The 15,353-nt window shown below is 33.8% G+C and overlaps 1 protein-coding gene across 1 annotated transcript in view; it reads left to right on the top strand.

Annotated features, from left to right (window-relative positions):
- Positions 1 to 15,353, top strand: part of LOC106460801 (GMP reductase 2-like) — a 21,431-nt gene that overhangs the window by 2,056 nt on the left and 4,022 nt on the right. Inside the window, exons 2-6 of the mRNA XM_013920542.2 lie at positions 3,980 to 4,099; positions 4,968 to 5,051; positions 5,848 to 6,021; positions 6,487 to 6,675; positions 12,408 to 12,610. Of these exons, the coding sequence (XP_013775996.1) occupies positions 3,980 to 4,099; positions 4,968 to 5,051; positions 5,848 to 6,021; positions 6,487 to 6,675; positions 12,408 to 12,610 (770 nt within the window). The remainder of the gene's footprint in view (positions 1 to 3,979; positions 4,100 to 4,967; positions 5,052 to 5,847; positions 6,022 to 6,486; positions 6,676 to 12,407; positions 12,611 to 15,353) is intronic.

A 15,353-nucleotide genomic window follows, 5' to 3' on the forward strand; every position in this document is an offset into this window, starting at 1 on the left:
GCTTGTCAAAGCCATGCCCCAATTTTTCTAATACGCCCCTTAAAATAAACCCTTTTCAGAATCTTTTTTATCCAGGCAATTCTACAATTTTTGGGTGGGGGTGCCATATGGAACTCTTTCCTAATATTGTACTTTTTCTTCTTGCTATTTAAAAGAGTTATTAAATACTTTCTCAAGATTTTAAAGACAAAGTAACTATTTTGAGTGTTTATATTAAAAAAGCCCATTTTTTTTAATGAAATATATATTTCTCAATCATTTTGTGAATCAGTGAAACGAAACTACTTTCATTCATAAGTTCAGTGGATTATTTTTAAGAATGATTTGTATTCTTTTAACAGTTTTTTTTTTACATGTAATGTAGTATAAAAGCCCTATTAAATTAAATTTTGTTGTTTTTACTGTTCTTTTATTTCTGGATTGATAAGATTAAGATTACTAATGTGTCTTCAGCAATAAATGTAATAATTACAAGATGTGGAAAGCTGGGATGAGGTAATACATTGGATGTCTTCTAATCAATAGGAATTTTACCAAAGTGACAAGGTAAAGAAACTTTTGAAAAATGACAGTTAAGCCACACTAGCTTTGTGCTAAGCTTTTTCAAGGTATTTAGGACAAAGCATTTTGTGGTTAGGATCTTTACTGTAGAAGATTTTTAATAATTTAAAAACAGCTTCTCCTTTAACAAAAATCAAATTTGATGTAAAAATAATACCAAATATGAATAATAAGGGACCATTTGGTCCTTAAGACTGTCCTTACATGGCAACTCATAACAAAAGACAAAATTTAAACTTACCCTTTATAGTTCAGGAAAATATTAATTCTCCTCTTTACACTCCTGTAAGGTGCTGGCTTCCATTACTGCTGGATTGAGTATGTGTTTGAGCTATTGGAAAGGCCTGCTGAATAACAAGAAATAAATATAACATATTGATTATGAAGTGTAACTAAAACTCTTGCTTAATGGAGTTGATGTAAAATGAAATGAAAAGACTGGACAAAAGCAATACATAAAATGAACATTTGTTATTGATACACTAAACACAAACACAGTGTGTGTGTGTGTGTGTGTACTTGAGAATACGAGTAATATATCATTCATAAGTTCAGTGGATTATTTCTTAATATGCTTAATATGTAGGATTATGTACACCTACATTTGAAGGAAGAAATAATATTAATTCTTCAGATAGTGTCCTTCAAAGGTTGATATCTAGAGGTTACAGACTTACCTATGTTTTGATGAAAATGACAGGTCACATAGTAACATGTGTCACTCTGGGTAAACCACAAATGCAAGGTTTCTTGAAAACTAAAGAATCTGTTAATTAGTTAGTATGAAACTTCTTCAATTAACCAGTTTGGTCTAGAACTTGGTTTTGACTAAATGAATCTGAGAAAAGCCACCTAAAGCATCAAATTTAAAGGTTATTTGATATAAAATTAAAGCTCATTCTGAGTCTGGGACAAGCCTGAAGTAGTGAAGACAAGAAGGTGTGGTGTTTGTATCTCCTTGTTTTATAATATTTATCCTGAATCTGTTACTACCCGTGGAAGAACATTGCTTAATAAGAAGTAAATAAGTGTAAAAATGTAGACAGCAGTTGTGAGGAATTAAGTTTGCATTATTTCTTCCTTCAGATATAAACATCTGTTGGCACATAATCATGAAATATATTATCATATCATTACACACACACAAATTCTATTAATAATAGCTTACAAGTTTCTAACTTACATTTTTCCAGTTACCTTGTGTGTGTGTAGTGATAATAAATATTATGATTATGTACCAACAAGTGCTGGTCGAGAATTGTGATAACCCTTTCTGGTTTCGAAAAATGCTTGTCAAACATATGTTACAACCATTGAACAAAAATACTCTTAAACAGGAAACGCAATAAATGACTATAAAACCTATCAAATTCTAATTCTCTCACAGTATGAGAACTGTGACATTTGTTATCTATGTCTTCCCTCTTCTCTAATTGTTTTACCACCCAGAACTGTGACATTTGTTACCTATGTCTTCCTTCTTCTCTAATTGTTTTACCACCCAGAACTGTGACATTTGTTACCTATGTCTTCCTTCTTCTCTAATTGTTTTACCACCCAGAACTGTGACATTTGTTACCTATGTCTTCCTTCTTCTCTAATTGTTTTACCACCCAGAACTGTGACATTTGTTACCTATGTCTTCCTTCTTCTCTAATTGTTTTACCACCCAGAACTGTGACATTTGTTATCTATGTCTTCCCTCTTCTCTAATTGTTTTACCATCCCTTTAAGAAGTATGAAATTTAATGTAAATTATTCCTTGTAATGTTTTCATTATTCAGGCAAAGCATAATTTACATAGCCTTCAATCTTATTTAGTTAAAGAGCAATAAAATAGAAAATCAGACCCCTCTTGCTACATCCTTACTTTCAGAACTTGCCAATAATTTTTTTCTCTGATATTTAAGACTATAACCAATAGAAAGCCAAAGTTTTTCTTTATCAAATTATGTATTATATTACTATTTTCCTTCCAGTTCAAACTTTTATTCCCACAGGAAACACATCAATGAGCTTAGCTAAATTTTTAATAGCGTTTGTCATGCAGTTTGAAAGTAAAAAAAACTGTGATAGTTATGGAACATTGTTTCCTTTTGTTGCATGTTATTATTCTGTGTTCATTGATGCATTATGTAATTAAATAGAAACTATTCAATGCATTAATACAACTAGTATAAAAAAGTAGGATTAAGTTTCGTCAACAGTCTAGAGCAAAAAAAAAACCCAGGTAAGTCCTTTATTTCTTGTTTTTCATGTGTATTCTTTATTTGTTATTATAAAATTAACTAAAATTTAAAAGTTAAAAACTTTTGAGGTTAGCTAAAGTGAAATAAATAATAATATTATTTTTTTATGAGGTATGCTCTCGAGTAACCCATGCATTATTAATTTGATACCATAATATGCTCTTCAAAGGGGTATAAAATTTAAGTATAAATAGATATATATATTGTTACCAGCTTTAAAGCTCTTGAGATAAACAGCTGTGGTTTTCTGTTACAAATTGCAGTCATTCCAGAAAGAAAATAGGGGAAACTTATAAATATTTCTTAATTTTTTTATGGTGGTTACAAGGTTGGTATAGAGTTAGGGTAAAGAAAATAACAGATAAAATATAAAGTTCTTCTGAAAAAAAAAGATATTTGATATTTATTTAGGAGGTTTTAGGAGTTATGCAAATGATATTTGAAAATCTTCATAGGAAGAAAAGTATTTTTAATTTTATCACAAAAATTACTTTACACTCATAAAGGGAAACAACATGCAGTGTAAATTGTAAATAAAGCTTTTCATTGAACTTCAACATGCTATTATCCACTTGCGGAAGGTAAACATGTAGTGTACTTTGTAAATAAAGTTTTCCTTTTTTTGAGTTTATTAAATTCTACCTATGGGACCCCTGACAATTAGTTTGGGACCCTTGAAAAAAAGTTGAGAGTCTGGGACCCTACTGAGTACCCTGAGCAAAGCTGTTGCAGAGGGTCATTACTAATGAACACTAGCTGTAAATGGGTTTTTGAGAACATTTATTTGCAAGCATAGCAACTGCTAAGGCAAATTTATTTTTAGCGATTTTATGGATACTCTAATATTTTGATAATGTCTATTTGCCGGTTGTAATTGCAAAAATAGCAAGCACTAGGATGAACGCACAATAAAGAATTTTATGGACACTAACATTCTTGTCATTAAAGGGTTTCTTTTATTATGGTATTGCAAAAGTCTAGGTGTTTTTTATTATGATAAGGCAAACTTGATTCCTTGTTCATGAAGATTAGGGTGCATATTATATTTTGGAACATATTATAATCAGATAATTACGGTATTAGTTTAGGTACATGTTTGTTAAAATTTTTCTTTTGTAAATTTTTTATCGGTATTTAGATTTTTAATTAAAGAAAATTTTTTTAACAAGGTTGATCTGGAACGTAATTACAAGTTTCGAAATTCTGGACAACACTATAAAGGAGTACCTATAATAGCAGCTAATATGGACACAGTAGGTACATTTGAGATGGCTGAAGCTTTGGCTAAGGTAAGGTAGATATGACAGGTAGCCTTATAAATTATGACATCATTGTCATTTTATTTAAGCTTGTACGTAAAAAATGAATACTGATAACCGTGATTTTAGAAATACTTCACTAGTTTATGTAGTTTTTACTTTTTGGCCATTAAAATAATCTTGTGGTTAGCTTCTCACATTTTTTCTGTACCATTTTGATAAGGTTTTTGTCTGTTTTGGATGAGGGTACCCTTACAGTTGTTATCCATTTTTGGATTGACCTATGAACAAAAAGTATTTCTATAGTGAATTCTTTGATATTAGGTAAATTAAGTACCCTTATCTACCAGATTGGTTTTTAAGAATATTTTACAAAATTTATATTGTAATTAATCTTGAGCTTTACAATTCTTGGTTAATGTGTTTTTGTATAAATAGCTTCCTCAGTATATTTCACAATCTGAATTTTGGATAAAGGGTAAAGAAAAAATGTTTCCTAAAGCTTTGACATTACAGTATATATATATATATATATATATATATATTGTGTATTTACCAAAAATTTTAAGAATACATTCTTTTTCTTGCTCCATGAGATTAAAATTTTTTGTTGCTGTTAAGGATAACACTAAAAAATTCACATTTTATAACAGGGGTCACTTAATAATATAACAAGACAGGTAAAAACTACTCACTGTGTAAAATTATTGTAACTAACTTAGTGCGAGTCCATCATGCGCATAGTGTAGTGAGTAGAGGTTGAACTAATTTATTGTGTTTTTTTAGTTAAGACACCATAATGGCTGGTAAATCAGTTCATGGAAAATTTTATTGTATTCAGATCAATGTTAAATTTTATTTCTATGGAATTTTCGTTTAATGCTGTTTTCTTTTGCAGCATGGTCTTTTTACAACAATACACAAACATTATTCTGTAGAAGCTTGGAAGGAGTTCATTAACAAAAACCCTGATATTGTAGAGGTAAGATCGTAAGAACAGCATTTAACATAAGGTCTGTCAACATATTTTCATTGTTTAGATTTATTTTTTAATTAAAATTAATAATTTTTAGATTACAAACACATATATTTAATCTGTTAAATTTACAATGGAGGTTTTGGTTTTGTATAGAAAATCTGCTGTAATAAAATAATTTAAAATTCTATTTATTGTTTTTACACGATCTCCTTATATTAAACATAATTGTAATAATGTAATTGATATATTTGGTGGAAAACAAAATAATAACGAATAGTAGAGCAATGGCAACATATTATAAAAACAAATTTAAACAAGTTTAATAAATAGTATTTTTGAAAAATAATATGGCTTTAAATATGTTTGTAATTAGCTTTGTAATATGGAAATTCTTGAATTTGGAAGAGTGTTTTAAATAATCATTTTAGATTATATACTGTATGCATGTTCATCAGTGAAGATGTCTTTTTTTTTATTTTCTTTGCTTGACTAGAAATATGTCAAGAATATTTACTGAATGATACTTCTGGTCTTTGTAGAAGTGTATCAAAAACTAATAACACATTTTTTCACAGAGAATTTGGACAGTAATTCTATCTGAAAGAGTTTCCTGTAGAGTGCTGCTGCCTCGTGTAGTTTCTAGACAGCGATTTAGACTTTCATCTAAAATCCATTATCTATAAAAAGGATCTGAGTTTCACAATCAAAATGTTCTATAGAAACTTATCAAGACAATAGCTTTTACCCTTGCTATGTTGCTTTAGTGTGGCTTTCAGTACATCACACTTTTTCTTTGTAGAATATTGCAGTTAGTTCCGGATCAGGGCAAGGAGATTTTGAAAAGCTAAAAGCTATCACTGAAGCGGTCCCACAGATCAAATATCTCTGCCTTGATGTGGCAAATGGATACTCTGAACATTTTGTGTCTTTTGTGCGGCAAGTTAGGAAAGCTTTCCCATCATTCACTATCATGGTAATTATATACACATATCAGTTTGACATATATTTAATTCGTGTAAATAATACTTTCAACCATATTTGCCTGTGGTTTATGTAAATTACATGCATCTTAAACAGCATGTCTACAGATTAAGTTAGAATAAAATATTAGTAACATTAATATTACATATTTCTCAGATATAACCTGAATATGATGAGAAAAAGAATAACTAAAAGGCCCATTTTTGTTTTTGATTTGCCCATGCCCAGGGTTACTGATGAGGGATGGAAATCTCAGAAACATAACTCAGTGACAACTGATGAATTGAATAATAGAGTGGTCTTCACTTTTCTATCTTGCTGAAATTCATTATTTTGGTGATGAGAAAAAAAAGCTTAATCTTAAACAGTTTGTTCACTGAATACTTTAGAATAATAGATTAATAGTATCAATGCTATATATTATCAAATTAATCTTGACATTTTGCATTTACTTTAGGCTGGTAATGTAGTGACAGGAGAGATGGTTGAAGAACTAATTCTGTCAGGTGCAGACATTATCAAAGTTGGGATAGGCCCTGGTTCAGTGTGCACCACAAGGAAAAAGACAGGAGTTGGCTATCCCCAACTGAGTGCAGTTATTGAATGTGCTGATGCTGCTCATGGGCTTGGTGGACACATCATTTCGGTAGGTTAATGTTATCTGTGGAAACTTTTATATTCTTTGTGTGCTCATTCTCACTGTAGACCTTATGGTGTCCTTAGCTTTTTGGAACACATTACTATGGTAAGTCCAAAGAATCCAGGAGTTACTTTACTTTTATAACTTCTTTTTCACTGTGGAATATAATTAACTTTGGGTCTTAGGTAATGATTAATTATTTAACAGATTGCTGAAATTGATTGCTGTTTCCATACTATAATAAACGTGTTTGTAAGTTTGATTGAATTAAATGTAGTTTGATAATGTGCAGAAGAACACTGCAGAGTTCACTCATAGATCATGCATGTTAAAGAAAATGTCAATGTGTGGCAAGATTTACTGTAGTTGAAAGATTGCTTAAGAAAGCCAAGAAATAAAAAAAAAGGATAAAATCTATAGTCTAAAGCTGTTCACTTATGAAGGAGTTGAACAAAATAAACATTCAAAGTATAGCAAGGTTACCTTCCCAACAATAGTTGTGAATGGTGTAGAATAAATGGAACCAGTCTTTAGTTTTGAGATCAAAAAAGTTTTAATAGGATTGATAGTTTAGTTGGAATTACTGAAGCATAAATGTGATTTGCCATTCATGTTAGTATACATGTAACTGCTGTGTGATGTGCCTGATTAGGTGAGATACTGGCTACTGAGGAAAACTGGAAAAAGTCAGGAGAAAGTTTTATTTCATTTCTGGTTGTGAAAAAGTTTGGAAAAATGGTAAAACTGTGGAAAAACAGGAAACATTAAGGAACCTACAATATGTTAAGCCAATTTTACTTTTTGTTTGTGATGAAGGGAGTTGTTTGTTTGCTATTTAATGAAAAAATATAGGATAATCTAGTCAAATGGTCGGTCATTTTGATAACTGAGCAAACCGGAAGCTGGAATTTTTTTTGTTATTCAAGGCTATTCTAAAGTTCAGATTCGGACCTGATGATGGTTTTGTTTTTCCCTCTTATGGTTTCTATTTAGCTAAATTATTGTCAATGATGTTAAGTGTTTGCTACTTTCCAAAAGCTTTTTTAATCTGATTAGATGAATTGTTATTTTTAGCAAAAATGTGTGGGATGTTGACAAGTATTGCTGTACCCAAATAGATGATTGGTATTGCATTTTAGAATAACCAATTTCTGATCATTAAAATGAGAAATGTTATATAGTGGAATACTGTGCAATATGCTGCAGTTTGTTTTAGCAGAGAATACAGGTTTGCAACTGCTACAAATATTAATTATATGACAGTCTTTGAAAATGAATTGAATTATAATGGTCTGTTACACGTATTAGTGTCATGGTCATCCATTTCATTGTCTCCAGTGCAGCATTCTTCCAGACTATCCAATATGCTGTTTCCCCTTCTTCTAGTGGAATATGGGAGTACTTACCACTTACCAGTTCTTAGCTATTGGGATGGTGGATCATGGAGGCTTCATCCTGAGTGTGCTCACTCCCATTAATTTGAGAGTGGGGCATTGGTGTTCTGCTGGTGCAGATGGTATTAATGCTCATCTACCAAATACCTGATGTATAATTCCAAATGCTACCAGGTGATGGATGATGCAGTTCACCCCTGGTTGTGTCTTCACATGTGTGTGACTAGGTGTCCTCCTCCTACTACAGGACTTTGGATCACATTTTCCCCATCTCCAGATATTGTCTGGTCATGATTCACTCTGACAGTTCAACAGTGGTGGCTCGTATCAGTTACCAAGGTGGCACCCAGTCGACACCCCTGTATTTTCTAACATTGGATCTTCTCTTTTGGGCCCACGATCATCACATTCGTTTGATGGCATGTCACGTACTGGGTGCTTTCAACCTTGTGGCAGATCATCTTTCCTGACCTGATGAAGTGGTCCTTTTTTTTTTACAATGGCTTTGTGATTGGTAGGGTTTTTCTCATATTGATGCATTTGCCACAGCCCTCAATCACCAGTTGCCTTTGTTTCAGTCCCCGCCTTCCCATTTTCAGGCTTTGACTATAGATGCCTTCAGCCAGGATTGCTCGAACAAGTTCCTATATGTTTATCCTCTTATCCGATTACTTCATTGGGTAGTCTCCCTCATCCATACCACACCGTGCAAAGTTCTTCTGATTGCTCCTTACTGGCCCGCTCAAGTGTGGTCTCCTTGATTACTCCAGCTACAGTTGTTCCCTGCTTTCCCTCTTCCTTTATTCCCTGACCTTCTTCATCAACCGCAGTCACCGGTTCTGCATCGCACAGTTCACATCCCCCATCTTCATGCATGGTTTTTGTCTGGTACCTGGTGAGGAGATCTAGTTTCTTCTGTCAGATGGCATTTCATGTAGCTTATTCCTTTTGTCCTTCATCCATGGCTATGTATCAGCAGAAATGGAATGTTTTCTACACCTGGGCTCTGGTTTGGTGTATCCCAGCTTCTCATGCTATGGTTGCTGGTATCTCCGAATTTGTTACATGGCTTTTTGAGAAGGGGGTCTTCAATCTCCTCAATATCAGCTTATCAGGCAGCCCTATCCCATACTTTCCATTTTTCTCATTACTGAAGGGTCTTTCTTTCTGTGTCCTTGCCATTTTGATCTGTTATTTTCAGATATGTTATCCGTAGGTGTTCGGTACTTCCAGATTGGAACATTAACATGGTACTCCATTCCTTTACTTTACCTCTGTGTTCTTTGTTTCACCTATCCCTTAAGGCATATTTCCTTCTCCTCTTGACACACTGTTCCACCAAACCTATCTTCTCCTTTATTCAGATCATTCCTTCCTTCTCAAGACCTTGGCGACTCACGAGGGTAACTCCTGTTTTTCACCCATTTCCCTTCCCTCTATTACTCATCTCTTCCCTCATCCTGATCCAGATATATTTCTATGCTCGATGCATGCCTTTCGTTGTTATATTGCCTGCATGTCTTCTCTCAGAGGTTCCTGTTTCTGTCTCTTTATCATGTGGTAACCCTCTTCCTCTTGGGATCTTTCTCCCTTTACCCTTACCAATTGAGTTTATCATTTAATCCAGTTGGCTTATACCTCTGTGTCCCCTACCAATGAGCTTTGTTCTATGTTACCTCCCATCAAATCTGACACCTCACCTTTTCCATTGCTTCTAGTTTTCATTGGATTTTGGAGGAGATTCTGCAATCGGGCATGTGGACCACCCATTCAGGCGTTCACCTCCCATTACTTACATCACGTCATGGTTTCTTCTTCCTCGGGTTATAGCCTACCACCTGTGGCTATACTTTAGACCTCGGTGCAGCTATGACACTAGGTAAGTCTTTATTAATGCTTTCTTTTCTTTGAGGAGCCTTTGCTTCGAATTTTGGCTCTTGGATCCTGCTCTGTGGTGAGTAGTACCTGACCAGGTGTTCTTTACATACTCAAACAAATCCACACTGTATGCCATGTTGATTCACGTACTCTTTCCATGGCTCAGCATGCTCACCTTTGAGATGGGATGTTTCCCAAGATCACTGGATGGTTGATAACCTTGTGATATTTGCTTCATAAATAGGTCTGTCCTGGACTATACCACTCATGGTCAACATGGGTAAAGCAAAAGGGGATAGCTGCTTATCCCTGCCATGCCTTGATTAAATAAATCGGTATGGTTTGCTTTTCAAAATATGGTTTCGTAATCACCCATTGCACTGTCTCAGGAGTAGCTGTTCCTCCAGACTCTTCAATGCTCTTATCCCTCTTCTTCCAGTGGAGTATGAGAGTTCTTACCACATGCCAGTTCCAAGCCACTGGGGTGGTTGACCATGGAGGCATTCTGCTGGATGGGTTCCACATAGATGGCTATAACTATTCAGTTAAAGTAGGGCAGTGTTGTTCTGCCGGTGTAGAAGGCATACCATCCTCTGGATTGAGTGATACTTACCATGGAGTGAGACATCTAAATGCAGTTCAACCCTTTGATTGGGTGCCTTCATCCTACCTTTGTGCAGATGTCAGTACCCCATGGGCTAGTTTTGAATATTGAGTGGACCAATCAACTTTAAGTCCTCACACAGGTTTGGGGTTTTCCATCTTTCTCCCTTGATTTTTCTTTCTGTGTAGTGGGTTATGGATGGTATACAAGGGATTTTCAATTTCTGTCCTGGGAACTCCCTCATTCTCTCTTTTGATTGGGATATTATTGACCTTTGGATGTTTCGGACCAGTCTCACTATCGCAGGAGTTGATTGCATGCAATGGACTTCCCTCAGATATCGGATGACACATTCCCAGATCCTTGGCTCAATGCTAATCCTGTTTCATGCCCTGGAGTCAGAGTTTTCCTCACTTCCATGATTTTGGGGCTTGAGGTGAAGCCAGTATGATCGAGTACAGTCATAGCTGTTTATGGTGAGGCGATACCTTGTTCAGAAGTGGTGCAGTGCCCCTCCTCAGATAATTTGATCTATTTCACTCATCTTCAGGAGTATTCTTTGCTCTCCTATTGGAGAGATGGCACAAGATGATTTGCATCAGATTCAAAGATTCCAACAGGGTAGGTGCATAAGGCTTGTGGCATGTGTTATAAAAAAAAGTTCACTTATAGAGGGCAGCACAAAATGGAAAAGCTAATTTTGTGAGAACAGGGAAGTACCTATTGGAAATATATCTTCATTATAGGAAAATTATAACTTTTAAAAGATTGTAATGTTTTCTTTTATTGTGAAAATGAAAAAGAGGAAGGGTTTTTTTGTGTTTCTCAGTATAAGCTGAATTTTTGTTGAGAGACTTGATGCTATAAATTTGGCAGCTCTATGGATAATGCTGGACTTGAGATTCTTGACTTAAAGAGGCAGATTCATATTGAATAATTTTTGTACGACATTCTACCTTGGTTTATTAATAAATGTTTAAGTTTATTTTATACTTAATCCTTTTGTCAAAGGGTAACTGAAATTTTTTGGAAATTAACTGGAAAAATTTATCACCAGAAAGTTCTAGATTTTTTTATTTAATTTTATATAGACAGTGCATACAATTCAAGGTACATGTAAGCAGTATATCTGAATGTGATGGTGTGTAGAATACAGGTAAGTCTAGTTCTAGTGTTGTTAAACTTTAATGAGTTGTTTTGTTATTTCTAAACATTATCATGATGACGTTTCTTAATACTGCTGAGTCTAGTTCTGGAGGTGATAATATATAAAAAGCAAGATTGTAAACTTGAAATTGATTTCATACATATTTTTCAAAGAAATATCACCAAATATTAAAGAAAACTGAGAAACGAGCAAAATTAGGCTTTTAGGCTTGATGTCTTTTTTTGAAACCATTTGAAATAGAAGAAAGAATTTATTTCTTCTGGGTTAAAATTTTTAAAATGATACTTCCAGAAAATATTTTCTGTAAAATTTTACTATCAAATTTTAACAGATTTGTTTCTAGGAATATTTTTTTAAGATTTGAAGTTACACGTTGGTTGAGTAAATTACGTTTCACTCCCCTTTTCTACTGATCAGGAATAAAATCTGTCTTATAACATTTCATTAGATGGGCTATAAATGAACTAAAAATTAAGTGTTAATGAGATGGATATTTCATGTAAAGATGATTTTTGTGTGACAGAATTCGTTTTTCTAAGATATTTCAATTACGAACATAAGTCAGTAAAAAACATTTCTTTTTAACCATCTTAAACTTGAAGTTACTGATGCGTAAGATTTTTGCTTATTATTCCCAGGTAATTGTAATTATGTCAATGTGTAGTCTTATCATCTTTCTAATGTTTTCATTAAGGATGGAGGATGTTCCTGTCCTGGTGATATAGCTAAAGCTTTTGGTGCTGGGGCTGATTTTGTAATGGTTGGAGGAATGCTTGCTGGACATGATCAGTCAGGTGGAGATGTGATAGAGAAGAATGGTAAAAAAGTGAAGTTATTCTATGGAATGAGTTCAGCTACAGCAATGAAAATATATCACGGTGGTGTTGCAGAATACAGGTAAGCTTAGTTCTAGTGGTGTTGCAGAAATGCAGGTGAGCGTGGTGGTGTGCAGAATACAGGTAGTTCTGTTAAACTTTAATTATTTTTGGGGATAAGTAAACATCATCATCATGATGTTTCTAAATACTGCTGAGTGTAGTTATGGCAGTGATCAATAAACTGATGCTTTATATGGTAATTAAATACTATTGTGGTGGTTTTGCCGGATACAGCTAAATTTAGCTTTGGAAATATCAAATGTTAATGGTTTTTATGGTATCTTAAGTACCATAATAGTAATGGGTTTGAATAGAGGTAAGCCTACCCATAGAGAATGCCAAGGTTTGACTTTTAAAAATTATCTGATATCCCAGAACTAGCAAAAGTGTGATTCAGGTGAGTAGTATCTTCAAAACTCTTACCTGTTTTATCATATATATATATATAAAATTTGGATAAAAAGTAATAAAGGATAAAATAATACATGTAAGTAAAAACTATAATTTATTTTATTTTGTGCAATTTTCTGGGCAGAAGCCCTTCATCAGGCAAAAGACACAATGTTACATTGAAACTAAACTTATCAGTCATGTGAATTGTTCTTTAAGAATGGCAGCCTTAGTTTTGTTAGGATGGAAAGAATGTCGGTCTAAGTAACCATGACTGTCAGTGTTATTGTAGTGTTCAGTGGTTTTAAGTGAGTCACCTTAAATGTGGAAATTGATTTCACTTGTATTGGAGATGTGGTAAGTGGGTTTTCTCAAGTAGAGCAGTTAATTATCCAACAACTCCACACAGCCTTTTTTGGTTCGTGTCACAGTATGTAAAATGTCATCAGTGTACTGGATGAAGAAGTTAAGGAAAAATACTGTCAAAAGTAGTATAAAGGTGTTTCTTAAGTTAATCAAAATATATATTAACAAAGGATGGACCTATTTTTGTTCTCATTGAAACACTGGTGAGTTGTTGGCCATTGAATTCAAAGGTATTCATAATTGAAGAGGGCTTTCATTGGTAGTAAATTTAGTGTCTCTTTTGTTTAGAAACTTTTTCAGAGCTAGCATGTCATCACTATGAGGAATAACAATGTACGGTGATTGTATGTCTGTGGTGAAGATGTATGTTAACAATTTTATGTGTTGAAAGTATTTAAGGAAGGTTAAAACATCAGTTGTGTCTTAAGGAGTCATTCAAGCATTATATATGCAAAAATGCAGAATTTTTAACCCCTTCCCCTCTGTACACATGATATTGGAGAAACTTCAGGGCCCCCTCTATGTATGTATGTATGTATATGCATATTGAAAAATAATCTATAATGAAAGTGGAAAGAAAACCCATGATTGAGTCGAATTAGTTGCATCATCATTGATATACTACAATTTCAGATCATTAGAATTTTATTTAAGATAACATGAAAGATTAACATATGGTTTTAAAACTACAAGATTACTTAAAACTTCCTTACATATATTGTCCTTATTTTGTGGATATTGTTACAATGCATCTGAGATATCTTCACTCTAGGGGCACACATCAGTGCATCAAAAATGCTGTCATGTACTGGCATTCCTTTTCTGCCTTTCATCTTGGAACTTTTACAACTCAGGTTTGCATACGAGTCATTTGGATCATCAATGGAGGGATTGCTAATTTCTTCATATTCAGCCACAATCTCAATGACCTTTTTGTGGTAATTCATGGCTTTTATGAGCTACAGCTTTTACAAATTCTTTGTGGTATTTTGGACAAAAAAAATCGTATGACATCTCTCCTTTGAAAGCTGAGGGCTTTAAATTCTGTAGCATAAGTCACTGACTTAGGCTTGTGAAAGGGATTGTGGTTTAAACATCTTCAGAATCTGGGACAAGAATGAAAAAATAAATAAATAAATGTATGTATCTGTGATAGAGGAGGAAAAAATATTCTAGACCCACAGTTTGACTATCTCAGTATGAAAAGTTTCATCTTCTTTAAAAACAGTAGCTACAACATCAATTAGTGCAAATGGCTCCTTGACGTCAAGACTTGAGTTTACTCCACAGACAAATACTGCTGTTACAGTAAAACCATCAAGAACCATTTCTGTGCAAACTTTGGCCAAAGTCTCTCCAACTGTTTCAAAACTTTTTTTTTTCAGCTCAACATAAGTGATTTGGCCAGAAGAATCAAAATGGCTACTGTATGTATTACATGGTAAAGTAAGACCAGAAAGCTCATGCCTAAGTGGTGCCATATGGTACTCAAATCTGTTGTATGCTGAGTATCTAGGTGCTTAAGTAACTGCCAACTCTACATCCAAGTTGTGATGTTGAAATTGGACGTGAGAAATATAGGGTTCTCATCAGGACCCCATCCATACTTACATCTTGAATTGATTTCAGTTCGGCAGTAGCATTGCTCATCTCACTCTGGAAATATTTCTTTGTGAGCAACTATTCAAAATATCTACATGGGTGAATGTTTTCTACTGCACGTGGCAGTATGAGATGGTCCACTTTATGTTATGGTAGAGTTGCTTTCAATGATGGTAGTGTTTCTACTTGCACTAGTTTTAGTACTGGAATGTGATTTCAGGCCACAGTGACACTTTAAACACCACTTTTAAGAGTTTGAATATACGAACTTTAGTTTCTTAGAAAACATATTATGTTTATGGGAGAGTAGGGTGATCATATTTCCAAACCGAAAAAATGGGACAGCCCAGCCCTTGCCCCTAATTTCAAAATTGTTATACAAATTTGAAATAATTTATCTTTTA

The sequence above is a fragment of the Limulus polyphemus genome, unplaced genomic scaffold (assembly GCF_000517525.1).
Source record: "Limulus polyphemus unplaced genomic scaffold, Limulus_polyphemus-2.1.2 Scaffold837, whole genome shotgun sequence".
Taxonomy (NCBI): Eukaryota; Metazoa; Arthropoda; class Merostomata; order Xiphosura; family Limulidae; genus Limulus; species Limulus polyphemus.